This window comes from Primulina eburnea, chromosome 3, assembly GCF_022965805.1.
Source record: "Primulina eburnea isolate SZY01 chromosome 3, ASM2296580v1, whole genome shotgun sequence".
Classification (NCBI taxonomy): domain Eukaryota; kingdom Viridiplantae; phylum Streptophyta; class Magnoliopsida; order Lamiales; family Gesneriaceae; genus Primulina; species Primulina eburnea.
The window spans coordinates 12,872,588-12,899,083 of record NC_133103.1 but is presented as its reverse complement, the minus strand read 5'-3'; the positions used below and the strand labels follow the sequence as shown (position 1 = coordinate 12,899,083).

Sequence of the window (26,496 nt, the reverse complement as noted above, 5' to 3'; positions counted from 1 at the left end):
AAAATAAAAAAATCAACTACAATAATAAACATCAATTCATAGTTAACTGTTTGGATTATAAGATATTGATTTATTATGTTGTTATCTATGTATATAGATTTATCATTTCTTTATTATATTATAAAATCATATATATTGATTATATCTCACGCACCAAACGACTGTCTTATTTTTTCGAATATTATTTTAAATCAATTGAGTGTTGATAAGTCGAATATTTTGATATTTAATAGACTACCGAACAAATATGAGACTTGTAAAGTGATGTATTCTTAATCTACTTGGTCGCAAATAGGGTATTTTAGGTTTGTCTTGCAGTATCTTACAAACATTTTATTGGAAATTTGACCAAATTGCAACATTGTCATAAGGTCCGATCCAAATTTTAAGTACGTGCGTGGTTAATGTTGTTTTCAAACTATTAACAACGAGCACGCATATTACATCAGTTATTATTCATCAAAGTCAAAACTTGTGTTTGGACGAAATATTTAGATTTGAGAAAGTATTTGAGAGAATTGTTTGAAATGATTCAATATGTTATATGATGAATTTAAAATTCACAATAACGACCTAAAAAATTAATTTGTATTTGAAATATATTATCACGTGGATTTGCATAAACAAAAATGAATTTATTATTATGAATTTGAATCTCTATGTTCAAATGTAAAAATGAATAAAATGTATTGGATCTAAAAATATAATATTTTTGGCAATATTATATGAAAATTCATTTGTTATTTTAATTTTTTTTTTTTTTGAGGCCGAGGTTTGGGGGCATATTCGTGAATTAAGGTTTTCTTCTGGTCCCAAGTCCTAACCAAGCAAGCATAAATATTACTGCAATATTGCTAATTTGGCATGCATGCTGAGTTTGATTTGCAATGGAGCAACCACCATCAGGCGACACCAAAGACGACAACTCCGCCGTCGTCGCAAATTCCTTGAAACAAGCTGGAGCACTTAGCGACACGCGCCATCCACTTTACAGAGGCGTGCGCAAACGACGGTGGGGAAAATGGGTTTCAGAAATCCGGGAGCCCAAGAAAAAGAATCGAATATGGCTAGGGTCTTTCCCTTCGCCGGAGATGGCTGCCAGAGCATACGACGTCGCTGCCCATTGTCTCAAAGGTCACAAGGCTCAGCTCAATTTCCCTGAAGTAATCGAGCGCTTGCCGCGGCCGTCCACCAGCACTGCCAGGGATATTCAGGTCGCCGCTGCATTGGCAGCCAAGATGGTGGTTGAGAAGAGTGGCGCCGCTGTTGAAGGTGGAGGCGTTGATGACTTTTGGGCGGAGATTGAGCTGCCGGAGCTGATGGATGATGATAAATATCTGTCGGAGGTATGGAATTTGGAAAATTACTATTGTAATCATCTTGGGGGATCAAGAGACATGTGATGATCGGTATTAGTTAAGCACACAAATAAATATATTTTATGTTCATATAATTATTTTATATCAATATTTATATGTATCATATAAAATAAATAAATATAATATTATTACACGTTGTACATCTAATTCAATTTCCAACACTACATCAAATTTGAATTTTCTAGTACATATCTATTTTTGGATCGAGATGTTCTATATGATTTACTTTTATAATATCAGCAGATTTCCAACTCGACCTAATTTATGAAAAAAAATTAATTTTTTTACCAAAAATATTATTTTTATTGTAGATATAAATCGGATACACATATATTGTTTCACGAGATATCAACTCTATAATAATATCACGCTCTATCGAAGGTTAATTCATTAAAATATGGTTTCAATTGATTATCGATTGATTCCCTTAAAATATTTTCACGTGCCGAATTTGTGGCTAATCTGATAATATTTATCTCAATGTCATTTATGTCATCAATTTCGTCGTTTGATTTCATGATAACCAATCTATTGAAATAGATGGAAGTTTGCTTCAATTCAATACCTTAAATCAAACATAGAAATCGATAAATTCACTTTAGTCATCGAAGTCGATTCTTGCTCACGGTCCGCGTCTTTAAGAGAAATTTGGGATGAATGGAATGATGCAATTTGAAAATCAGAGCGCTATGACATATACAATCAGATATTTACTTTGGAAACACTTGACTCACGTGCATGCATATGATGATTTAATTAGAAATAAACGAAGTTGATGACAAATATGATATTAAGATAAATGTTGACATATGAAAGACAAATTTGCCACGTGAAAATCTTTAAAAACAAAATGGGAAATCAGTTGAAACGAGAGATATATTTTAATGAATTAACTAGCTAATCAAACTTTTTAAAATCTAACTTAATTAAATATATATATATATATATATATATATATATATATATATATATCAATTAAATATATTTACTAATATTATACACATATCTTTAACTTCCTCAGACATTAGTTCCTGATTTTATGGCATTTCCGCATCAAATATATCAAACAAATCCTCATTTACAGCAGAAAAAAATATATGAGTATAATAATTGAAGGCAAAAATTTGTGTGAGACGGTCTCACGGATCGTATTTTGTGAGACGGATTTTTATTTGGATAATCTATGAAAAAGTATTATTTTTTATCGTGAATATTGGTAGAGTTGACCCGTCTCACAAATTAGAATCTGTGAGACGATCTCACGTGAGACTCACCCGTGATGTAAATTAATAGTAAACATCAATCAATAAAATAATTTAAATAATAATCCAATTAATGACTATAGACGAAAGTATCAAAATGGGCTGAGTATAGGCCCAATAAAGTGAGGTAATCTTGCCATAAATAAATAAATAGATTTGAGATGTTCTCAAGTCCTTACCCCCATCCCCTACCTCTACCTCTAGCTCTCTCTGTTCAAATTCACTCGAGTCTGCTAATCGATCTACCAATCTCGCTCTCAGGTATTTGTCCCCGAATAGACGTACATTAGATTTGTATCCATATATCTATCATTTAATTCTTCTTAGCAATCGATTTCGTTTGAGGAATTGGATTTTTTTTTGCTTACCATATCAAAATCTTGTATAAACCCTAGACCATATAGCTACGGGCTGAGAGCTTGAGGTCGAAAATGGATTGGAACCCAGAAACTCTGCAATTTCTCTCGCAGTGTTTCCTCAACACCCTGTCCCCTATGCCTGAACCTCGTCGCCAGGCGGAGAAGGCTTTGGCGGAGGCTGCTGATAGGCCTGACTATGGCCTTGCCGTGCTTCGTCTCGTTGCCAGGCCATCTGTCGACGAGCAGATCCGGCAAGCTGCAGCTGTGAACTTCAAGAATTACCTTAAAGCTTGTTGGACCTCGCAAGCTGGTGATCCGTCCGGGGCCCAAAACCCAGTCATACCTGAGCAGGAAAAGGACCAGATTAGATCCCTGATAGTTAGTTTGATGGTTAGTGCCTCCCCGAAAATTCAGGCGCAGTTAAGTGAAGCCCTCACTATCATTGGGAAGCATGATTTTCCTAAAGCTTGGCCGACTTTATTACCCGAGCTCGTGTTGACTTTGGATAAGTTGAGCCAGGGGAAGGACTATGCTTCAGTTAATGGGGTTTTAACCTCCATTAATTCATTGTTTAAGAAATTCAGGTACCAGTTTAAAACCAACGAGTTGTTACTTGATTTAAAGTACTGTCTTGATCATTTTGCAAAACCATTGCTGGAAGTGTTTAAAAGGACTGCAAGTTATGTAGAAGAAGCAGTTTCGTCTGGGGCTGCAAATGCAAGTTTGCTCAAGCCATACATAGAATCTCAGAGGTTGTGCTGTAGGATTTTCTATTCGCTTAATTTTATGGAGTTACCTGAGTTTTTCGAGGATCATATGGATGAGTGGATGACCGAGTTCTTGAAGTATTTGACGACAAAATACAGTATGTTGGAGGATAGTGGTCCCGACGGGCTCGCTTTGGTTGATGACTTGCGAGCTGCTGTATGCGAGAATATTAGTTTGTATATGGAGAAAGAGGAGGACTTATTTCAGAAATATTTGAGTGGGTTTGCAGAGGCAGTATGGGGACTTTTGGTGGCCACGTCAAATTCTTCTAGTAGGGAAAGGCTGACTGTGACCGCAATTAAGTTTCTGACCACGGTTAGCACTAGCGTTCATCATACTCTATTCGGAAGGGATGATATCTTGCAACAGATTTGTCAGAGTATCGTGATTCCAAATGTGATGTTGAGGGATGAGGATGAAGAACTGTTTGAAATGAATTATGTGGAATACATAAGGAGGGATATGGAAGGGAGTGACCTCGACACAAGGAGGAGGATTGCGTGTGAACTCCTGAAGGGAATTGCCTTGAATTACAAGGAGAAGGTCACTGAAAAGGTTTCTGCGCAGGTGCAATCTCTTTTGGCTTCATTTGCGCAAAACCCAGCTGCAAATTGGAAACACAAAGATTGTGCAATATATTTGGTCGTCTCCCTTGCCACGAAGAAAGCTGGTGGTACTTCTGTCTCCACTGATCTTGTGGATGTCCAGAGCTTTTTTGGATCTGTGATTGTACCAGAGCTGCAAAGTCAGGAAGTGGATGGGTTTCCCATGTTAAAGGCTGGTGCATTGAAATTCTTCACCATGTTTAGATATCAGATCTCCAAACATGTTGCACTTGCATTGCTACCTGATGTTGTTCGATTTCTTGGCTCAGAATCAAATGTGGTCCACTCATATGCTTCCAGCTGCATTGAGAAGCTTTTGCTGGTCAAAGATGACGGAGGAAAGGCAAGATACTCAGGTGAGGATATCAGTCCATTTCTGCTCGCACTAATGACAAATCTCTTCAGTGACTTGCAGAAGCCAGAATCTGAAGAGAATCAGTATGTGATGAAGTGTATCATGAGGGTTCTTGGAGTCGCTATTGTTTCTCGTGAGGTTGCTTTACCATGCATTAATGGTTTGACAATAGTTCTGAACAGGGTCTGCGAGAACCCTAAAAATCCTGTCTTCAACCACTATCTGTTTGAATCAGTGGCTCTTCTTATTAGACGGGCCTGTGAGCGGGACCCATCACTCATTTCTATTTTAGAGACAAGTCTACTCCCTACACTGCAAATGATATTATCCAGAGATGTCAGCGAGTTCTTCCCTTATGCATTCCAACTCCTTGCTCAGCTTGTTGACTTGAATGTATCCCCATTGCCAGGTAATTATATGGAGATTTTTGCTATCCTCCTTTTACCTGAATCATGGAAAAAATCTGCAAATGTTCCAGCGCTGGTTCGTTTGCTCCAAGCTTTCCTCAGAAAGGCACCTAATGAACTAAACCAACAGGGAAGGTTATCTAATGTCCTTGGGATTTTTAACACGTTAGTTTCAACTCCGAGTACTGATGAACAAGGATTTTATGTGCTCAACACTGTGGTAGAGAACCTTGGATTTGATGTCATCTCACCATACATAAGCCACATATGGGTCGCTTTGTTTAAACGGCTGCAGTATAATAGAACAGTGAAGTTTGTGAAGTCTCTTATTATATTTATGTCACTTTTCCTAGCCAAGCATGGTTCTCAGAACCTTGTAGGCTCAATGAATGCTGTTCAACCGGATGTATTTCGTACAATTTTAGAGCAGTTTTGGGTACCAAATCTCAAGCTGATCACAGGCTTCTCAGAGCTCAAATTAACTTCTGTTGCTTCAGTTAGACTTCTGAGTGAATCTTTGGCACCAGCAGATTCCAAGCTCTGGGGAAAAATGCTTGACAGCATAATCACTCTTCTTTCACGACCAGAGCAGGAGAGAGTTGAAGAGGACCCGGAAGTTCCAGACTTTGGTGAAAGTGTTGGTTATAATACAACATTTGTTCAACTTTATAATGCTGGGAGGAAAGAAGATGACCCTCTTCCAGAAATCAAGGATCCAAAACAATTTTTGGTGGCCACCCTGGCAAATCTTTCAGCTCGCTCCCCGGGAACATTACCCCAAATTATTAATGAAAATCTAGAACCTGCAAATCAAGCTGCACTTTTTCAACTTTGCAGCTCCTATAGTGTGACAATAGTTTGAGACTTGAGTCTTCTTTTGGTAAGTTGTAAGCATTTTACTTCCATTTATCATGTTATTAATGAAAATCTAGAACCTGCAAATCAAGCTGCACTTTTTCAACTTTTCAGCTCCTATAGTGTGACAATACTTTGAGACGTGAGTCTTCTTTTGGTAAGTTGTAAGCATTTTACTTGCATTTATCATGTTATTAATGAAACTCTAGAACCTGCAAATCAAGCTGCACTTTTTCAACTTTGCAGCTCCTATAGTGTGACAATAGTTTGAGACTTGAGTCTTCTTTTGGTAAGTTGTAAGCATTTTACTTCCATTTATCATGTTATTAATGAAAATCTAGAACCTGCAAATCAAGCTGCACTTTTTCAACTTTTCAGCTCCTATAGCGTGACAATAGTTTGAGACGTGAGTCTTCTTTTGGTAAATTGTAAGCATTTTACTTGCATTTATCATGTTACATTTTTCATTTATTCAAAACTGTAGTACTTGGCATCGGTGAAGATTTTTTACATTTGATCAGCTCATATTGATGACAACATAGTAAGCTATGGGATTCAGTAGACTTGGAGAAGACCTTTTTTACTTCTTTAGTCTAATAACTTTAACTATTTTTATGTAAGATGCTTGCCAGGCTTTTTCTGTCGAGTATATGTGCCAAACATCTTCGTGATTCATAATGTTTCCCCTGTATTTCTTCTTCATCGGATTTCCCTGCTTGATCATTCAAAGAATATTTTTTATATAGGATATAAAGCATGTATGGAAACTCAGTGTATTTTGCCATTTACTATAAATTTCGAGTGGCGTTCTAATTACCGTATCATTGAGTTGAAGTGGGGTTCATAAGAAAAATTATTGAAACTAACAGTTCATGATTGGTTGTCAAACGGATTAAATGTTTGTCATGATGTTTTTTCTACATCTCCAGTGTGCATTTTAAGCAAGGTATACACTATCAAAATTATGTGAGACCATAATTGTTGGTTTCCGCTGGCAGGTTCTGCAACATTTTTAGTTCATTTGTTGCAAACTATGTGTTGTCTGAGAAATTGGTTGTCATCACAATTTGACACTCTTCATATCTAATAACATTAACATTTATTGGCTACTGCAGTGGGTCTTAGTCATCACAGTTTGACACTCTTAATATCTAATTACATTAACATTTAAGAATTAGATATATGGATCACATTTTGTTCGTATGGTGATTATTATGACATAAGCTGGAAAGTATTTGTTGTTGCTGCTGGTTTACATAGTTTTAACCTGTTATGTTCTTGTTTTAATTGCATCTTATATTTTTTATGTTGTGCTAAATATATTTTATATTCCCCTGAATCTGCTTGCTTTGGTGTGCTGTAGGATATTTTGCTTGGCAGATTAATGAAGTTACCCTATTAAGAAACTTCAATGGAATGGATATTGAAAAGTTAGGTGTTAAATATATAATTAGGAAAACCTGCTCATTATATTTTTCAGTATGAAATATTTTAGTGACAAGTTTCTCAAATATATTATTTGCCAAAAGTTCTTATTGCTTCCTTAACATTTCCCCTTTCCTCACCTCATGTTATGGAGCTGCAAATTATAAATTCCTAGCACCATATAAATTGTAATTAATTGATCTGGTATCCGATCCACGGTACTGGCTTTATGGATGGATTAGATTAAACTTTAGAATTCCCACCCATCTTCTGGGTTAATGATCTTGAAAGGTAAACACTATGATGCTTCCAATCCAGCCTTTTATGTAGTTTATGCCAGAAGCTTTTGTCTCCAGGATAATCCTACTAACTGGATGATGTATGGATTAAATCATCATCATTTCATTTTAAAAATTGCAAAAAGTCAAAAGCATTGCCCATAAAAAAAAGAGAAACGGGTACAATTTTTTGTTCCATCTGAAAATGACCGCATGCCGATGTCAAAGTTTACAACTTTTCATTGTGTTGGATATAACTGCTGCATAAAAGGAATTGCTGGCATGTTTGTTAGAGAAAATTGGTGCTTTACAAAATTACATTGATTTTATCTTGTTTGAACTCTTTCTGTCCACGTTATTGCTTGTTCTCCTGATATTAGTCTATACTTAACAGTTTCTGAGTCTGAATTAATCATTTTTTCCTTTTTCAGGAGTTATGTTTTATTGATGGGCAACACCATGGTTTGTGGTCATAGTTCCGTGTTCATGCACAGGCTTGCTTTAAATGAAATGGGCAGATGGATAGATATCATTTACGCTCGCAATTTATCAGTCGGCTCACATTTTCCGACCATGCAGTTTTATATAGTCATATGTAGTCTGGTGGCGCTTCATATGAATGCCTGTCCGTTTTAGCTTAAACATGCAGTTCTATGTAGTCATATTGAGTGGCCAGTATGAACATGTAGTCTGGGGGCGCTTCATATGAATGCCTGTCCGTTTTAGCTTAAACATGATTTTGCGGCTGTTTGTTTCTTTCTTTTTTCCGGCTTTTCTTCCTCACGCATTGTTTGTTTTTCTTCAAATTTGTGCTGCGGCGTTAAGCAAGTGAGTCATTTAGAATCTGTTTCCGGACTCAAAAGTTCTGAACTTATTGTTGCTGCTGAAAATGTATGCCAAAATTATATTATTCAGCACCAATCATGTAATTGTGAATGTTTGAAAGGCGGATAGAAACTCATCTTCATAATTGCCAAAATAGAATTTATCTACAAATTTATTTATCGTGCGAAAATTTAACTAATTATTTGGTTATTTAAGCATATATAGATATACTGCTTACGGATGTTTTAAAATGCCCAATGCCAGAGTACATAACAATTAACAAATAGCAAAAAGAGATGAATTTCACTTGATAAGAAAAGTGTGGCAATGTGCAAGTTATAGCGTTAATTCGATGTTTACGTAGTAGTATGTACTGAAAGAGGATGTTACGGGTTCTATCGTCATAAAAAAATGTGTCAATTTCTTAGCATAAAAAATAATATTTTTTCATGAGTGATCTAAATAAGAGATCCGTCTCACAAATACGACTCGTGAGACCATCTCACACAAATTTTTGTCATTTTTTTATGGATTTGCTTGCTTGTTGATTACCTAACCTGTAATCCATCTTAAATTAGATTAAGTTGAAGATTTCGTAATACACCATATCGTCGAACCGACCCCACCCGACCACGGATTTTTAGCGGCGGCTCGGTCCGCCACAAGTTGGCTCGTCTGCGCTAGCGCAATTTCAAACTAATAAAATTTATGTATTAATTAATATTCAATCCACATAATATAGCTAAGAAAACTAATAAATTTAGTTACAAGCACAATAAGTGGCAGAAAATGATTGGGTCATTTGAATTGCACCAGCACTGAATCAAAAATTTCTATATTCCCAAATTAACCCCCCTCTCCATCGACTCTACATCTGCTCAATTTACCCAATTCCCAATGCAAAAGGGCAATGGCATTTTCGTTTTTAAATATAAAATGAAGGGGCAAATAATTCCATCAAATCTCCTTCCTCCCCATGCATTCAACCTCTTAACTGAAAACTAAACGTCACCTCCGGCTCCGTACACCTTTTCTCTCCAATTCGACTCCCACAAACCACGATGTTGAAACGCCAGCCGAGTACGATTTCTGATTTCGTATCGCGACTTTAGCGTAAACTGAACGACACTGTACCCGGGGACTGCAAACTTCACGTGTTCTTGAACCTACCCCTTCCCACGTATTCATCTTTACGCCTTCCTTCTCTCACTAGAAACATATCTTTTTTGCTCTCTAAATCCGCCATGCCTTTGGTTTCAGCACTCGGAAGTATCGAGCCTTCCAGCCGTGATCCCGATAAATCTGAAGCAGGTGTTGACACGATCGAAGAAGCTTGGAGGAATCTCAGTCTGGGCGGTGAGAAATCCTTCGGTAAAGTTCTTTCCGAGATGGCGGAAGACTCCGATTCTTTGTCAGGCGAAATGAATACCAGCTCTCTGACTAGCAAAGACTTCGCCGGAGCAGAGAATACCGAAACGGAGGTGATTGGTAAAAACGAAGGCGGCGGAGGAAAGGCGACGTCGGTATTGAAACCGTCACCGAGCCTTGGAATCAACATGGATACTCTTTCCGAAGCACCAACCGGTGGATCGGAAAACAGCTCTCCTGGGAATATGATGGAAGAGGCGTGGGAGCTACTTGCCAGAGCATACGTGAACTTCAAAGGGCAGCGGGTAGGTGCATTGGCTGCCATTAACGATGAATCTGGCGGCGAGACGTTGAACTACAATCAGGTATTTGCATTTTCTTGAACTCTCATTCCACCATATGGTAGTTATGCATACACGAGGAGATCGCGTGAAATATGCGTGTTTACATAATAATTAGGGTATGTGCATGCATATGCGCAAAGTATTGTCTCGAGCATAATTGCCGGATTGACGAGATCGTTACATTCTCTCCTCTTATTATATGTTCTTGGAAGAACTATAAGATTGCCATTTATTTTTTATTCCGATTATCCTTCCAGCATCTTGCAAAATCTTGATTTGTTTTTTGCGTCTTCCTCTAATTCGTCTGACTTTGATGCATTTTTCAATGATATTAAGTTGTCTAGTTTGGAATACTCCTTTTCAATTGACGGCGTTTGTGGAATGCTGAAGTGGGTAATTTAACCGTTTGATTGGCAGGTTTTTGTAAGAGATTTTGTTCCTTGTGGACTAGCATGCCTAATGAAAACGGATCCAGATGTAGACATCGTAAAGAACTTTCTGTTAAAGACTCTCCACCTCCAAGGCTGGGAGAAGAGAATTGATAACTTTACCCTTGGAGAAGGTGTCATGCCTGCCAGTTTCAAGGTTGGTCATGATCCAGAGCGTCAGAAGGAGATTCTGCAAGCAGATTTTGGAGGAACCGCAATAGGAAGAGTTGCACCTGTGGACTCCGGATTCTGGTGGATTATTTTGCTGAGGTCGTACACTAAATGCACACATGACTATTCCCTTTCGGAGTTACCCGAGGTGCAGAGAGGAATGAAATTGGTGCTTAACCTCTGTCTCTCGGATGGATTTGACACATTTCCTACACTGTTATGCGCAGATGGATGCAGCATGATCGACAGGCGGATGGTAAAATTACATTTCTGCTTAAATATTCTATAGATGCTGAGTGATTGATCCAAGAGTGGTTAAGTTCTTACTAAAGTCGTCGATGCATAAAACGGCTTCCTCCCAAGTCACTCCCCTGTGTAATTCCCATTTAATCTTCCCACTCATTAGTAAATGTGCATGGGTCTTTCATTGATCACCGTTGGAAAAAAACTAGCAGAAAAGTTTAAATTTGATTGACAGTTCATTTTGGCAATTGAATCTTATATTGGTCAGGCTGCTATAGTTTATTTTCTCGAGTTTGGAGGTTTGACATTGGCTTCATATGGTGCAGGGAATGTACGGATATCCAATTGAAATTCAAGCCCTCTTCTTCTTCGCATTAAGGTGTGCGAGGCAGATGCTTAAACCCGAGCATGATGGCAAGGAATTGATCGAGCGCATTGACAAGCGTATTACTGCTCTGAGTTATCATATACGAAATTACTACTGGCTCGATTTCACTCAATTGAACAACATTTATCGCTATAAAACTGAAGAGTATTCTCATACTGCTGTCAACAAATTCAATGTCATCCCTGAATCTATTCCAGATTGGGTATTCGAATTTATGCCATTGAGAGGAGGTTATTTCATTGGCAATGTAAGTCCAGCTCGCATGGACTTCCGGTGGTTCCTAGTTGGAAACTGCATTGCTATTTTGAGCTCTTTAGCAACACCTGCACAGGCTACTGCAATAATGGATTTGATCGAGGAACGCTGGGAAGAGTTAATTGGGGAGATGCCACTCAAAGTTGCATATCCAGCTCTGGAAGGACATGAATGGAGGATTGTAACCGGATGCGACCCAAAGAACACTAGATGGAGTTATCACAACGGTGGATCTTGGCCAGGTACTTGTATGATCTATTTGCATCAGTTGTCACTTGTTGCCCTCTTACCACCCTGGTTTTTGGTTGATATTTTACGGCAATGGACGATTTAATGAAACATTCAGCCATTGCTTCACAACGGCAAATTTTACAAGAGTTACATGTTTATTTTTTCCTTAAAGAGCACCCCGAGTATGCATTTGTTTTTGTGCGTCATTTGTTATCATATTCGGAGAATTCTGCCACGAGACTAATTTCTCCTGGCATTGTGATTAAAAAGTGAAAAAGAAGAAGTACGCTGTGAGCTTATGAAGGGTTGGTGATTGGGTTTTGTTTTTTGTAGTTCTTCTATGGCTACTGACAGCAGCGAGCATTAAAACTGGAAGGCCCCAAATCGCAAAGAGAGCAATAGAGTTGGTAGAGCAGCGGCTGGCAAAAGATGGGTGGCCGGAGTACTATGATGGAATCAGTGGACGATATGTCGGAAAACAGGCGAGAAAACATCAGACATGGTCCATAACCGGATATCTGGTGGCAAAACTCATGATAGAGAACCCATCCAATCTTCTCCTAATATCTCTTGAAGAGGACAAAAAGATAGCAAAGCCAAAGCTTACGCGCTCCACCTCATGGACATGTTAGCTGCTAGTTCTTGATATACAGCTTTCTGTTTTACTAATGAACAGATCTTCTATGAAAATGTTAGCTGGTAACATACATTCCTATTGTCTGTCTGCATATACACACATCAATTGATCTTGGAATATGTGAACAACTGCTACTTACGCATCCCAAATATTTCCTAGTTTTGAATTTGTTGCTGTGTTTACTGCTGCTTTCTAGTTGTCTAGAAATATGTTGTCAATAAATAATTATAAAAAAACGCAGAAAAGGCAAAATTCTAAACATCTATTTTAGGCCAACCCTAAGTTTATGCATATTTTTGTTTGAAAGATGAAGCTTCATTGGCTCAATTAATCAAGTGGAAGGTATGAGACTATGAGGAATTGATTATTTAAGGTAACTTGTTATATTTAGTTAATGGAACACATTACTCTATTATACAAATAAAATCATTGGAAGTAGACATATTGAAACACCTATGCATTTAAGGATTGACTTTTTCCACATTCCAATGCGTCTTTCCATTGCTATTCTGACCTGCAGTAAATATCAACCTCTCGTTGCTCTTCAAATTTAAATAGTCAACCTGTAAAAAACTACTTATGATGTCATCCTTGGAAGGGTTAAGTTAACCAATTCAGATTGAAGTGTAACGACAGGTTTCTTACCTGGTCGGGATCCAGAACAAGCAGGCAAAATGCACCAACAGGACCCACAGAAGGATCCAATGTGGGTATTTCTGTTGCCTGTTGTTCACTAGCAAAAGGAAGCCTTGGTGCAGGTGCCAAATACTGCATTCTTGATTTAAGAGAGCAGGCTAACCAAGCTTTCTCTCTTTGCTTCGCGTATAAAATAAATGGAAAATATACACATTACTGGTTATTGTTACGAATAAACAAAGCTGTATTTATAGACAGTTTTTACTTGTCAAAACATGGATTGTGTTTCTTACGATTATCCTCTTTGCCATATCTGGTCATATAAGATGAACTGAAACAAAATTGGAAACAGCCTGATTTGTGATTCATCAAAAATTCACAAAAGATATTATAAATTCAAAAGGGAAGACCACGAGTCAATCTAAGATGTTAAAATTTTGTGTACAAAGCACAAGAAATGAAGCACCAGGTAAACTTATCAAACATCAATCAATTAGTTCTCCCAATTAATGGCGCAAAGCTAGACTTAAGCACTTGGATCTGCTAAGGCTCATATATTACTATATTAAGTGTAAACTTTGGCTTCTCGCACTGATAACAAAACATAGAGAGCTGAGGCAAATGGCGATATAAAAAAGGGGCACACAATAATATAAAAAGGCCACGGAGTCACCTGAAGTTTAATTGGATCAGAATTTGTTCCATCTATGACATCTACTTGCCCACCAATGCGGAATTGCTCCCAAGAGTTCGTGAAATACCAACAAAGCTGAACTATCACAAAATACGAACAAGGACAAGTAAATCAAAGGAACTTTTTGAAATGCAAAAGCATTGAAGCTCTCTGGTTCATTAAACACTGACCACAAATTTGTGGTTAAATTTTGTTTTATACCTCAGCGAATGGACAGTGCTTGAGATCATCAATCTGCAATGTTGTGCATGTAAATTCCGGAAATATGACAGAAAATTACTTGCAGGTGGAAATATAGTAGTCAACACAAAGAAAATATTAAATTTGCTTGCAAACATTTAAATTGTTGAAAGTTAGAACCCAGTTATCTAAAAATCATAGTTGAAGAAACTGGACCAACAATGATTCTTCTGTCTTTAACACAACTCTTGCCAAAGATCGGGTAAAATGCTCAGAAAATAAGCAATACAGGTGAAGACTGAGTTGATAATTTCAAACTCTGGCCGTAATGCTATGATATTTGCCAAAACCATAATTTGATTTGACTAGTCGAAGAATGGTTTTATATCCTTAAAAAAAAGGCTATGAAACTGGTGGAAAACTTCGTTCAGATAGTCAGCATTTGCATTCATTGATTTGGATTTGACAAATAATTCAAAATTAAATGATTTCAAAATATTCGAATTTGTAATAGCATCCTTGGTAAGGAATTTCAAATGATCCAAATATTAAAGGCTTTCAAACCCTCAATTTCGTTCTTGTTGCGAAGCTCGATCAATTGTGACAAAAGATTTCAAATTCATGAAGCTAAAATCCTCACATAAACCAAGCAAACCCAAGAAGGATTCAGCAAAACAAAGGTCAAGCGTTGCATCGCAAACAAAAGCAGATGAACTGCTAGTGCCAACAAAAGGGGGAAGAAACAAGAAACGAAAAAGACCTTGTGAGTGCGGGAATCGGTGTTGATTTGAATCTTATAGCCGTCATCTTGGAATCCCCTGAATATCAATAAAAACCCAGAATTCAGAAAGCCAAACCAAAGAATATATGATCAAAGATATCACACAAAAGTGCGTTTCACAATATATCATTGAGCTGAAGAAACCAACCTGAAAACAACAGTGCGATTGGAGGGTCTGCCGTTCGATGCTACAGTAGCCTACAGTCGAAATAGTCCAAAAGATTAAAAATATCAGAGAGAATTTAGAATAAACGATGAGCATAAACACAAGTGAGAGAATTGTGTTACCATCTGGAAGTAAGAAGAATGGTTAAGATGGGAGTTGGATTGAATTGAGCTGAGAAGGAGCTGCTTCCATGACTCCGCCGCCGGACTCCCCATTCGCTGTCACGGCTTGCAGCAGGTCTCTATCTTCCCGATGAGTTCATCAATGCCATGGGTTAGGTTGTAACTTGTAAGCCTAAAACACCACCTAGCAAAAAAATACCCCACCAGATGTACACCTAAAGCTCATTCCATTTAATTCATTTTAATAAATATAATTTTGAATAATTTAATTAATAATTTTGATAAATCTAATATTAGTTTTTGGAAATCTAACTTGGTTTGATTAGTTAATTTTCAAAACCAAAATATAATAACTGCATCAGGCAAAGAAGTTCAATTTTCTTTTCGGGAAAAAAAAAAGAACTTTCAATTTACATATCAAATAGTCATACAAGTATGTAGTTTGTTAATTTATTTTCAAATACATATTTAATACGAGAAGATTTATATATATATATATATATATATATATATATATATATATATATATATATATATATATATAATATGCATATATACGTACATATTTAAAACTTGCACGTCAATTACTCGGAAAAAAATTTGATGTTCACTTGGTTCATATTTTTTAAAATACAGATTGAAACTTCATATTGAGCCCAGATTTTAATTCAGGCTTCAAAATATTCAACAAAATCAAAATATAAATTATAAGAAAAAACCACACGTTAATAGGTTGAATCAAGCAAAAATTGTTCTAAAAAATTAAAGTAAAAAAATTAAAGCAAAATTAATGGGCAAATTGTACATAAATATCTAAATTCAAGTTTTATTTAGGTTTTATTACATGCCTCCTTAAAAGTTAGTTTAATATTTCTGCTTTATTTAAACTATTGCATCATAATTGAGCTTTTTAATCTTGTTATGTGGCGTTGATATATCTATCGCCATGTTTTTAAAACATATAACCTAATCACATACAACTACATAATATTTTCGGCCAATATACATACATTCATTAAATTTTTATTTTTATTTTTAATGGCATACAACTCTGTTTCATTCAGTAAACCTTGGTCATATCTTTGCAACAAGCTCTCTGTCCATTATGGGTCGAAAGCCTTTACCAAAGTCCGGTTCTTTTTGGGCCGACCATTCTGGACAGATGCTTTCTAACAAGCATCTAACCATCTTTCCACATAAGTCAATGTTATAGAATTTCCGACGAGTTCTTTGCATTTCGACATTTTGTCTGTGTTACTCATAATTAATTGGAAAAAATAAATATTAATTCAAACTACCAAGCATAATAAGCATCTACCCATCTTTCCACATGAGTCAGTGTAATAGAATTTCAGACGAGTTCTTTGCTCCCCGACAGTTTGTTATTTCACATATTCTATGTGTTACTCGTAATTAATCGGAAAAAAATATATATTAATTCAAACTACCAAGCATAATGATATATACTTACACGATGTGAACCATAATATGACAATCTTTTAAACAAACCTTTCATAATACAATCTCCAACAACCTTCATCACCAAGACTGTGTGCTAAAACTATAAAGTAAGCACATGAATGCAAATATATACTTTAAGCTAAATTAACTGTATAACATTAGCCATACTATTTGCGACTGGTAGTACACCTCTTGATTTCAAACTTCTATACAAAGGAATATAGCCAACCATATCTGCAAATACCATATAGATCCGAGGCCATGGTTGAGGAAGAATATATAACTCAATTATCTCCATTAATTCCAAAGATTCGAACTTTATGCATATTCGGAAACTTAGCTATAACCAGAACAAGTACTGCAAGTGTGTTCAATAATAGCATAGGGTGTCGGTAGTCGGTTGTATGTGAAGCAATCAAGTAGCTGCAAGTAAAACAAGAGGGGAAGTGATTTATGAATTAATAATAGTTAACTAATTTCGAGTGATGAGTTGTCTCTGTGAAGGAGTAGATGGAGTGCTTACAGAACGAGAGGTACAACCGTGAGGAACTTTCGATTGCGAGTGAGCTGCTTCCCATTATCCACCTGTTCCCACCAAGTTAATCTATTGTAGATTCCCTGGTCATCAGCAAAAGGAGTTCCTTTCTTCCAATGGAAGAAGTGGTAAGTCACCTGCATTTAAAAGCATAGATGCACTGCCAAGTTAATCTGACCAGATTAATGTAGGAGTGAACACACTGTGTCAATGACCATACAGTTCATAACGAAATTTGCAAAAATATCACCCCCATAAAACAACTATCTGATGCTACTATAACACAATTAACACACCCAACAGTTTGTGTTAAAAGCATCAACTCGAGGATGTGATTCATCTGGAGTGAGTTTCACTTGAATGTAACATTGAACAGGTCGAAAGATGTTCCCAGATTATAGATGCATAACAAAGTAATATGGATCGAGCTGGAACTTCTAAATATAAGAATCAAGATGAAGTAAGGAAGATAAAAGGATAAAAAGAAAGCATATTTCAAGAAGCCATTTAACAGCTGCAAAAACACCAAGTACATTACTTTTCAATCTAATTATTCCTAGGCAGCATCAAATTAGGAGTACAAACAAGCAGAGTTAACAATAAGCATACTTTAGAGCTCAAGCACCAATCAAACTCATATAACGTAAACTCTCACTCAAATCAAAACACATCAAATCAAAGCTTGCGTTCGAGCCTCTTGTGGTTTCGTCATTCCCAAGCAGGAAAGCATGAGACAACAGGGGTCAGGTCTACACTTACAAGTTTTTGATGATTGAGCTTATTTTTAAAAACATCGATCAAAACTCATAATAATACACAAATAACCAGGAAGGAACCAATTATCTATCGAACCATGACCGAGTATATTCAACATAAGAGAACAGAAACCATCCACAAGCATTAATAATCCCCAACAGACAAACACACATCAAATCAGGATTTTGTACACTCAAAACCCTGGACAACGTAATCTAAAAGCCCCTAAAACCGAATTAGATGAAAAAAACTGCAACACAAACAGAGAATTACAATGAAATGGCCGAGATTAACAATCGTCCAGGCGATTCCGGGGGTACAATTGAAGATGGAGAGACATAGTAACCAGAAGAAGAAGAGAATCAGAATATAAGAGGTCCAGACACCCGGGTACGTGAACCACTCGGTGTTCCGATTCATATCCGGCGGCGGCACCCACTTCACGTAGAGATTCTTCATCATCAGCGCTCTCTCTGCTAGACTTTGTGATTGTTTTTGTCGCTGCTCCGTAGATAAACAACATATTCGAATAAATTATAATAAACTATTGTCGTTTGGATGTTAGTATATCGCTCAAGGGTATAATAGTAATTTCACCATTTCAATTTTTACAAATATATGTAGTAATTAGTAGTCACCACACATAAATAATTAAATAAAAGATCTTAAACTTTTATCAAACTGATTGATTACATATTTTTACGATAAGATTAAGTTTTACAAAAATTTAGAAATAATATAAATTGATTTATATTCCTTATATCACACAATATATAAATAACAACACTTTAAAATTATCAAATAAAATATGAAATGGTCAAAATAAGCCTTCCACCACTCATTCCATAGCATTTTTAGTATATTTTTTTAGTTAAAACACTTGAGCTGAAGGATAAGCTTGACTCGGATCGGATATCCTTTACTTTCATCCGCAAATGTTCACGAGCTACTTCTGATTAAATTTAACTCATTAATTTGAACAGCAATATGATGCCTGAACTGAGAATGGTCCACGGCCCAATGGGTATTTGATCCAATACCTTCCGTTACATAACGTTACTAGTTATAGAACAAAACTTCCAACCAAGATGGACGCGAGGGGAACCGTCAGATTGTCATCAACCTTGGTGCTCAGTGGATGGGATTCAACAAGAGCAGAAACAAGGGACACGATCAAGAACCCAATAATCATCTCCGGGCCTTCTTGCATGTAACCAAAGGAAGAGAAATAGAACATGAATCTGTTTTGAATTTTCCATCAGCAAAAATCCCAACAAGTTTTGACTAATATTACGGGCACCAGAGGCAATGTGTTTTACCCGATGGAGGCCAAGAAACCAGCAATTGCCATGGCGACAGTGCCAATAATTGTTTTGTTGCTGTTGTAAGGAAGTTTCTGATTTCCGAAATGCCTCCCCACAATATCTGCCATGCCTAAAAGGAGGATGTAAATGAATTCGAGACTTTGATATATATATATATATATATATATATATATATATATATATATATATATATATGTTTGAACAACCAGGCAGCATGGAGAATCCCAAACCTGACTAAGCAGAAAAAAATACATATACAAATGTCGTATGAGAAACTATACCATCTCCAGCACAGAGGTTACAGATTGATGCAATCGCTATAGGAGAAGTTCTCCAGTACATAAAACATGCCCATGTGATCGTGGAGGCATAGTACAATGGCCCCTTAATGAGTTCCCTAAACGGCAAACAAGCCATTTTTATTAAAGAATGCCCCAAACAGGTATCAAGTATTACAGAAAGGAAGAAAAGAAATTTGTCCATGGCAAGTGCTTCCTCCTAAACCAACCAAACATATTGGTCTTACAGCAAGCATCATCAACTTACAATAAGAATTCAATTTTTGTCTTGTTCAAAGAAGGGGAAGGTTGAAGATAACTCTAGCTTCTGCAATCAACTGTGCAAGTATGCCTCTCAGATACAAAAAGATCTTACTAAATTATGTTTGGATGCAGAAGCTTTTATTAGAAAAGCATTTTTCTAAAAGAAATTAAAAGTGTAATTTTTTGCTAAAAATGTGCAGTTCTGTCTCAACTTCTCTTTAAAAAAATAAAAAAAAAAGATTGTTTCACTAAGAGATCCAAACATGGAACTGCTTCTGTTTCTTTTTTTAAAAAAAAATTGCTTCATAAAAACCTTGTTAACTCAATGACTTCAGCATCCAAACGCACCCTTAACCCAAAAAGCCATCATAGTTGAATTCATGTGGTGAACTTCCAAAATTTCATGATTTTTTTTACCTTTTCAATCAGACATAGGCATGCTCCATTGCAGCTAAAATAATCTTACGAAGTCAACCAGAAGTATTATAATGCGAAGCATGAAACGAATCCTATCCAAGACAGATATAGCAAGCAAGGGCAAGGGGACAATCCCTTGAAGGAATACAAATCAAATAAAAAAAAATATCAAAGTTTATGTTCATAAATTTACTAAAAACACCAATCTAATTTACCCCTTAGCCCTGCTCGCCTTTCACGATCAATTTTCTGTATTTACCTAGTACATACCTATGGTCCCCAAATCTGCTCATTGACTTGACAGTTTTCTCATCTTTCCAAATTCCAAGTCCCAAAAGAAGCATCTTAATGACATTGACTCCAGGAATAAGAGCTGCTAAAGCTGCTCCCGTGACATCATTACTGTAAAAAATTACAACAAGCTTATAAATTTAACACCGCCATACCAGAAATAAGAAAGCAATTTTCTTCCTTTATAAACTAAAATTCACCTGAACATTGGCCAGCAAAGCATGAAAACTAATCCAACAGTTACGTGTACGATCTTCCTATTTAAATTCTAAAACAAAAAAAAATGAATAAATAATAAATCAGAGTCGAGTAAAAAGGAATAAAGTCATGAAGAGATGCTCCACATTAGAATCAAGATTTTTTGCAGTATAAATTATAAGATGTTTCCTTGGTATGATATAAATCTATCGATAGTTTCCCTTTAAAAGCAAACTTTTTATACAAGTGAATTTAGCAGGCTCCAGGGGTCCTAGCTTAAAAACCATGGCAAGTAAAATCATAAAATACTTCTTGAAGTGGGTGGTGGATCATGGATGGTCATTGTTGCTGCTTAATCTAGTCAACCAAGTAAATATGGTGTATATTAGTATCTTAGATTGATTATAATTTAAAGATATTTCAGAAATATTATGTGAATATGCATATATTCAGTTGCCTTATATAACAAAATTACACATTGACTGATCTCCAAGTCTATAAACAGAGTGCTCATGACCCTCAAGAAAGTAGTATTTTCTATAAATAGAGGGCTCATGACCCTCACGAAATTACGTCTTTCATAAGCAATTACTTATGCACAATTCTACAATTTCAAAACTCTCTCTCATTGAATCATATACTAACTTCAACATCGAGTGCATCACCAGATATGCGGTATCCCCAGTGTTAAGTTTAATGTGTTGAGCATAAAATCATCATTCGGGCCTGTCGAATTTTAGTTTTCAGACAGGATAATTTCTCTAAAATTTATTTGTTTCCCTTCAGAAAAAAAATGAGAGGAGAGGAGTCAACCTGGTCAAAGATCCCTCTTTTCGCCGTTTCTTCCCATAGTCCAAGTAAACACAAGGCAATCCCGCCTGACAACGCGGTGGCGATGACGTCGTTGAAGAGCGTGTTGTTGGAAAACATGGCGGAATCTGAATCGGACACGAAGATGAAGGTAATGATTTCTCGGAATAAGGCATTGGGGGTTAGGTGTGTGTGTGTTTAATAGGTGTTAGGGAGTGTTTCCTCCATTACTCAATTAGATATGGTAGCAGTTCGCTTTTTTTTTTTTTTATAAATGAAAATAAAAACTCGAATTGTAACATTAAACAAACCATTTAGCTCAGTTAGCTGTCTATTTCGCTTTGAAGCTAAAAATGCAGTTTGGTCAAACTACTTAGCTTCATAAACTGTGTTTGTTCTATTTTTTACTAAAAATTGCTGACGTTTTAAAATTTGATTTGGAATGATGTCTTAAGTTCTACTGTTAGCCATAGTAGCTCAAGCCAAACAAAGATTATCAATTTTTTTTTTATATAGACATAGTGTAGTCCAATTGTTTCTTTAAGCTCATCCATTACAAAAATAAAATGAAAAAAAAAAGAAGAAAGAAAGTAAAAAAACGCTAGAAAAAAAAAGGCCTATCTCTCACAGCTTCATGAGCGCCTGAAAGTTAGAATCCTCATATCAATAGAGCTTCTCAATCTCTGTAAAACCTTGAATCCCAGTGATGACTTCAAATCATTCTCTATCAGTGCTATTTATTCTTTGATTGATAAATTCTATCCCAATGATTTTTCCAAAGATAACATCAAACATTTGAAGACTCAATAAGATCATTACAAGCTTGATGTATTTGAGGATCCGATGTTTAAAGATATTGATTTCCTTCCTAAATTATGCCGACTACTAGTTGAAACAAAGAAGTCGAGGATTTCTTTCATGATAGACTGATTCGTTTGGTCTTCACTCTTCCAGTTTGCACTGCTACAACTGAGCGAGCATTTTCAGGGATAAAACTTTTCAAAACACCACTTCGCAACAAAATGGAGCAGGAATATTTAAACAATGCAATGGTTTTGTATATTGAGAGAGAGATTGCTCATGACATTGATTTAGATTACATAATGGATAGATTTGATCTTTTGAAATCAAAGGTTGCGACTAAAGTAGTGTTTATTTAAGTTACCCTCTTTCACGTAAGTTTTTTTTATTATATGTACTCTTTCATATGCTTAATGTTTGAACTTTTGGAAAATATTTATTCAGATTTGATTCTTTTTATTTTCTAGCTCTCATATTTTGAAATTCTGACTGCGTCCCTGTGTATTAAAAGTACGAAATGTCGATTTTTTTTTCCGGCTCAACATTAAACATAAAACGTGTGCACACCTCGGTGTATTTTTCTCTAAATAAAAATTTCGTAGTGCACTAAGCGCAAGGCCACTGGTGACTATTTTCTTCCAAAAAGTTTAGCCTATCCACGTGCATGAGGCATGGGACATGACATAGTTTGTTTCTTTTATTCTAAATCTACTTGTTCCGACACACCGTGTAAATAAAATAAATATCAACTTTTAATCGTGTCAAAAAAATTATCATGATCTATATGAGAAGAGAATAAAATGACCCAGGCAAGGTCAATGCTAGCCTTTAAAATAAGACAAAAACTTATGTGAGACGATCTCACGGATCGTATTTGTGAGACGGATTTCTTATTTGGGTCACCCATAAAAAAATATTACTTTTTATGCTACGAGTATTACTTTTTATTGTGAATACGAGTATGGTTGATCCGTCTCACAGATTATGATCCGTCAGACGGTCTCACATGAGATTCACTCTTAAAATAATTACTTATTTTTAAATATTCACCCATTATATATAGTAGAATTTAAATTTTCCAGGCTGTATAAATAAAATTTACTTTTTTGTTCCTTTTTTTAATATGTACCATATTTAAATACTTTGAAATCTAATAATTTGTAGACAATCTAATAACTATATTATTGTATAATCAATATATTTTTTCTATAATAAATTAGAATTTCGAAAAAGTTATTAAATAAAGAGATGTGAAAGTAAAAATATATAACACAAAAACTCTTTTGAAATTGTCTCACGAATCAATTTCGTGAGTCGAATTTCTTATTCGGGTCATCCATGAAAAATTATTATTATTTTTTCTAAGAATGTTACTTTTTTTATTGTGAATATCCGTAAGGTTGACTCGTCTCATTGATAAAAATTCGCAAGATCGTCTCCCAAGAGATTTACTAAATATATGTGAAACGATCTCACGAATCTTTATATGTGAGACAGATCCAATCTTACCGATATTCATAATAAAAAGAAATACTATTTACATAAAAAATAATAATTTTTCCATTGATTACCCAAATAAAATATTCGATTCACGAAATTGATTCGTGAAACCGTCTCACAGGAGTTTGTGTGTGTGTGTGTGTGTGTTTTTTTTTTTTTAAAAGAAACCATTGCCTCTCTAAAGCTTTGAAAATAGTTATTGGTTTTTTTGGTTTAACATATATCGATCATTATAACTTCATTTAGAAGTGGAAGAACTATCATATTACATTCTTGATGACTTCAATTTATTCTACAAAAGCCCAAAGTTAATTTTCACCAAAAAGCAATCTCATATAATAGCTTACATATTGGGACTATACTATCTCTTCAAAAAACGTGGGATTAAGATACACATTATATTAATATATTAATTCTCTCACATTAATCTTAACATTAATAATCATTCATGAACTCATGCATTTTATTCTTATTTTATATAAAATAAGAATAAATTTTCAATTTAATTTACATTTTTAAATGATTACTATTTAAATAAAATAATAATATTATTTTTAATTTACTAAAATGATTTCTATCTTATTTTATGAGTGTAAAATTGAAATCAAAGAATAAACATAAGAAAAAATCATACTTGCATACATTTTAAAACAACATGAGACAATGTGGTGGGTGTTAACTGTTGACACATAAAGATTGTTTAATTCACATGTTTTTCAACATTTTTTATTTTAAAAAAAGTTAAGAAACAAATTCTTCGTTCCCTGGATCCAAGACAATAACACCTTTTACCTAAAAGAAAATAATCATCAACTCGTTATTACAAAACTTGAAAAGTAATCAGATATATAGATAAAACGGTATCAAAGAAACACGATTAATACAACACGACTATAGGGACATTAGGATCTATGTACTTTTCATTCACTGGATGGAAGACAAGATCACCTTTGTAAATGTTACATTTACTATCCTACGTCGAATACTTGTAATGATCAGAACTTTTAAGTAAATAATCAAGTGAATCGCATTAAGAAATCTTGATCAGAAATCTTCATCGAGTTTGAAGACGTGGGTATCTCCATTACCATTCAAACTCGACATCACCGAAGCTTTCTGGTACTCCCCGACCCTCTTCTCAAAGAAATTTGTCTTGCCCTGCAGACTGATCAATTCCATCCAATCGAACGGGTTCTGCACTCCGTAAAACTTGCTGTATCCCAGAGCGTCCAGTAATCTATCGGCCACAAATTCAATGTATTGGCTCATCAACTTCTCATTCATCCCCACCAACGCGCAAGGAAGAGCATCGCAGACGAATTCCCTCTCTATGTCCACCGCATCCCTCACAAGGCCCTTCACCTTTTCTTCACTCGGCTTCATTCTCAGCAAACCGTACAACATGCATGCGAAGTCACAGTGCAGACCCTCGTCTCTCGAGATTAACTCGTTTGAAAAAGTTAGTCCAGGCATAAGACCACGCTTTTTCAACCAAAATATAGCACAGAAGCTTCCGGAGAAGAATATTCCTTCAACACAGGCGAAGGCGATTAATCGCTCGGCAAAGGTTTCGGAGCCATCGATCCAGCGTAGAGCCCACTTGGCCTTCCTCTCCACACAAGGGACAGTGTCAATCGCTCGGAAGAGGTGATTCTTCTCTGCCGAATCCTTTATATAAGTTTCGAGCAGAAGACTATACATCTCAGAGTGGATGTTCTCAATGGCAATCTGGAATCCATAAAACGCGCGCGCCTCGGAAACCTGGACTTCCTTCATGAACCTTCCAGCTAAATTCTCCAAAACGATACCGTCGGAGGCAGCAAAGAAGGCCAAAACATGTTTGATGAAATGCTTCTCATCGGCGGTGAGGGCGTCCCAATGGCTGAGGTCCTGCGACAAATCAACCTCCTCGGCAGTCCAAAAGGAAGCTTCGGCCTTCTTGTACATCTCCCAGATCTGAGGGTACTCAATAGGGAACATGCAGAAGCGGTCTGGGTTCGGCGCGAGGAGGGGTTCTTCCGGGATTGACGGCATTTTCGGGTTTAAACAGAGGGAAATAGTTGCTTGTGAAGATGATGAGGATTGCGGAGGATGTTAAATAAAGATGGGATTTTTGAAAACAGAGCGCCCGATTTTGAAATTTTAGCGGGATAGAAAAATGCCAATCTTTGGAGCGTACAGAGGAAGATTCAAGGTTATTTGAACTTCTTTTAAGCTGGCGCCTTTAATAAAATTCAAATTGACTCAAACAAAACCAAAAACCGACCCTAATTGGCTAATAAGCAAAACAAGAAGCAACGGCGTGTCTGATACCATCGAATTGAATTGTTACCAAAATTATCTGCTCGGCAGACTGATCCACGTTTGGAGGAGCCACTTTTTTATATTTGTTTTTAGTAAATACGATAAGGAATCAAAAAAATATGAATTAACAAATAAGTAATTTTACTAGAAATTATTTCAATTTATTATTGGATTCAACCCGTAGCCCAAACAAGAAACAAATCGTCAAATGCACTCGGAACCCGTAGCCCAAATAAGAAACAAATCGTCAAATCCACTCGGAACCCGGACAAAATTAGCCAACGAATATATACATCTAACGAAACTACATGAAAATTTAAGAGAGTGCAAATGAGACTGACACAACAGGTCTCCCTCCACCTGCCATTGTAAAAACCAAGCTCCAAAGAAAGGG

At 36.1% G+C, this 26,496-nt stretch overlaps 7 protein-coding genes across 12 annotated transcripts; 3 read left to right on the top strand and 4 right to left on the bottom strand.

Annotated features, from left to right (window-relative positions):
• The first annotated feature begins 867 nt into the window (after positions 1-867).
• LOC140826557 (ethylene-responsive transcription factor ERF023-like) lies at positions 868-1,512 on the top strand. The gene has a single exon (XM_073188950.1). The coding sequence runs from the start codon at positions 888-890 to the stop codon at positions 1,401-1,403; it is 516 nt and encodes a 171-aa protein (XP_073045051.1). The 5' UTR covers positions 868-887; the 3' UTR covers positions 1,404-1,512.
• Positions 1,513-2,810: 1,298 nt separating this feature from the next.
• LOC140826556 (exportin-2-like) lies at positions 2,811-8,663 on the top strand. 3 transcript variants are annotated; one of them, XR_012116835.1, is made up of 5 exons: positions 2,811-2,902; positions 3,037-6,015; positions 6,105-6,147; positions 6,237-6,279; positions 8,125-8,663. XR_012116835.1 is itself a non-coding variant. In XM_073188949.1 (2 exons), exon 1 carries the CDS (start codon positions 3,073-3,075, stop codon positions 5,995-5,997), a length of 2,925 nt encoding a protein of 974 aa, XP_073045050.1. In that variant the 5' UTR covers positions 2,814-3,072; the 3' UTR covers positions 5,998-6,015; positions 8,125-8,663. The 3 variants fall into 3 exon arrangements, 1 of the variants encoding a protein (XP_073045050.1); XR_012116834.1 differs by lacking the exon at positions 6,105-6,147 and having other exon boundaries at positions 2,814-6,015; XM_073188949.1 differs by lacking the exons at positions 6,105-6,147; positions 6,237-6,279 and having other exon boundaries at positions 2,814-6,015.
• A 742-nt stretch (positions 8,664-9,405) lies between these two features.
• On the top strand, positions 9,406-12,844 carry LOC140826554 (probable alkaline/neutral invertase F). Its single transcript, XM_073188943.1, has 4 exons — positions 9,406-10,251; positions 10,648-11,085; positions 11,399-11,957; positions 12,280-12,844. Exons 1-4 carry the CDS (start codon positions 9,763-9,765, stop codon positions 12,576-12,578), a joined length of 1,785 nt encoding a protein of 594 aa, XP_073045044.1. The 5' UTR covers positions 9,406-9,762; the 3' UTR covers positions 12,579-12,844.
• Positions 12,845-12,943: 99 nt separating this feature from the next.
• Positions 12,944-15,363, bottom strand: LOC140826555 (pyridoxine/pyridoxamine 5'-phosphate oxidase 2-like). 3 transcript variants are annotated; one of them, XM_073188946.1, is made up of 7 exons: positions 15,163-15,363; positions 15,023-15,072; positions 14,854-14,911; positions 14,115-14,147; positions 13,893-13,988; positions 13,229-13,399; positions 12,944-13,146 (listed from the first exon to the last, which is right to left on the bottom strand). In XM_073188946.1, exons 1-7 carry the CDS (start codon positions 15,253-15,255, stop codon positions 13,045-13,047), a joined length of 603 nt encoding a protein of 200 aa, XP_073045047.1. In that variant the 5' UTR covers positions 15,256-15,363; the 3' UTR covers positions 12,944-13,044. The 3 variants fall into 3 exon arrangements, with proteins under 3 accessions (XP_073045047.1, XP_073045048.1, XP_073045049.1); XM_073188947.1 differs by having other exon boundaries at positions 12,944-13,097; XM_073188948.1 differs by lacking the exon at positions 14,115-14,147.
• A 1,276-nt stretch (positions 15,364-16,639) lies between these two features.
• On the bottom strand, positions 16,640-18,458 carry LOC140826553 (uncharacterized). The gene is made up of 3 exons (XM_073188942.1): positions 18,188-18,458; positions 17,147-17,295; positions 16,640-17,046 (listed from the first exon to the last, which is right to left on the bottom strand). Exons 1-3 carry the CDS (start codon positions 18,374-18,376, stop codon positions 16,908-16,910), a joined length of 477 nt encoding a protein of 158 aa, XP_073045043.1. The 5' UTR covers positions 18,377-18,458; the 3' UTR covers positions 16,640-16,907.
• A 190-nt stretch (positions 18,459-18,648) lies between these two features.
• On the bottom strand, positions 18,649-21,742 carry LOC140826552 (probable phytol kinase 3, chloroplastic). Of its 2 annotated transcripts, none has more exons than XM_073188941.1 (6): positions 21,501-21,742; positions 20,690-20,757; positions 20,469-20,600; positions 19,521-19,636; positions 19,234-19,339; positions 18,649-19,155 (listed from the first exon to the last, which is right to left on the bottom strand). In XM_073188941.1, exons 1-6 carry the CDS (start codon positions 21,615-21,617, stop codon positions 18,978-18,980), a joined length of 717 nt encoding a protein of 238 aa, XP_073045042.1. In that variant the 5' UTR covers positions 21,618-21,742; the 3' UTR covers positions 18,649-18,977. The 2 variants fall into 2 exon arrangements, with proteins under 2 accessions (XP_073045042.1, XP_073045041.1); XM_073188940.1 differs by having other exon boundaries at positions 19,234-19,348; positions 21,501-21,739.
• A 2,873-nt stretch (positions 21,743-24,615) lies between these two features.
• LOC140826551 (ribonucleoside-diphosphate reductase small chain) lies at positions 24,616-26,143 on the bottom strand. Its single transcript, XM_073188939.1, has one exon. It carries the CDS (start codon positions 25,830-25,832, stop codon positions 24,843-24,845), a length of 990 nt encoding a protein of 329 aa, XP_073045040.1. The 5' UTR covers positions 25,833-26,143; the 3' UTR covers positions 24,616-24,842.
• Positions 26,144-26,496: the final 353 nt, after the last annotated feature.

Bases quoted from the DNA above. Each gene is read 5' to 3' on its own strand.
- LOC140826557 (XM_073188950.1), top strand. From the start codon at position 888: ATGGAGCAACCACCATCAGGCGACACCAAAGACGACAACTCCGCCGTC.
- LOC140826556 (XM_073188949.1), top strand. From the start codon at position 3,073: ATGGATTGGAACCCAGAAACTCTGCAATTTCTCTCGCAGTGTTTCCTC.
- LOC140826554 (XM_073188943.1), top strand. From the start codon at position 9,763: ATGCCTTTGGTTTCAGCACTCGGAAGTATCGAGCCTTCCAGCCGTGAT. The intron at 11,086-11,398 runs GTAAAATTACAT...CATATGGTGCAG, and splicing joins GCATGATCGACAGGCGGATG to GGAATGTACGGATATCCAAT. The intron at 11,958-12,279 runs GTACTTGTATGA...TGTTTTTTGTAG, and splicing joins CAACGGTGGATCTTGGCCAG to TTCTTCTATGGCTACTGACA.
- LOC140826555 (XM_073188946.1), bottom strand. From the start codon at position 15,255: ATGGGGAGTCCGGCGGCGGAGTCATGGAAGCAGCTCCTTCTCAGCTCA. The intron at 14,148-14,853 runs GTCTTTTTCGTT...ACAACATTGCAG, and splicing joins CCGATTCCCGCACTCACAAG to ATTGATGATCTCAAGCACTG. The intron at 13,147-13,228 runs GTAAGAAACCTG...AGTTTTTTACAG, and splicing joins TTGTTCTGGATCCCGACCAG to GTTGACTATTTAAATTTGAA.
- LOC140826553 (XM_073188942.1), bottom strand. From the start codon at position 18,376: ATGATGAAGAATCTCTACGTGAAGTGGGTGCCGCCGCCGGATATGAAT. The intron at 17,296-18,187 runs GTAATTCTCTGT...TTTTAAATGCAG, and splicing joins TTAATCTCGGCCATTTCATT to GTGACTTACCACTTCTTCCA. The intron at 17,047-17,146 runs GTAAGCACTCCA...TTTTACTTGCAG, and splicing joins ACGGTTGTACCTCTCGTTCT to CTACTTGATTGCTTCACATA.
- LOC140826552 (XM_073188940.1), bottom strand. From the start codon at position 21,617: ATGTTTTCCAACAACACGCTCTTCAACGACGTCATCGCCACCGCGTTG. The intron at 19,637-20,468 runs GTATGTACTAGG...TTTGCCGTTTAG, and splicing joins AGCAGATTTGGGGACCATAG to GGAACTCATTAAGGGGCCAT. The intron at 19,156-19,233 runs GTAAAACACATT...AATTCAAAACAG, and splicing joins GGTTTCTTGGCCTCCATCGG to ATTCATGTTCTATTTCTCTT.
- LOC140826551 (XM_073188939.1), bottom strand. From the start codon at position 25,832: ATGCCGTCAATCCCGGAAGAACCCCTCCTCGCGCCGAACCCAGACCGC.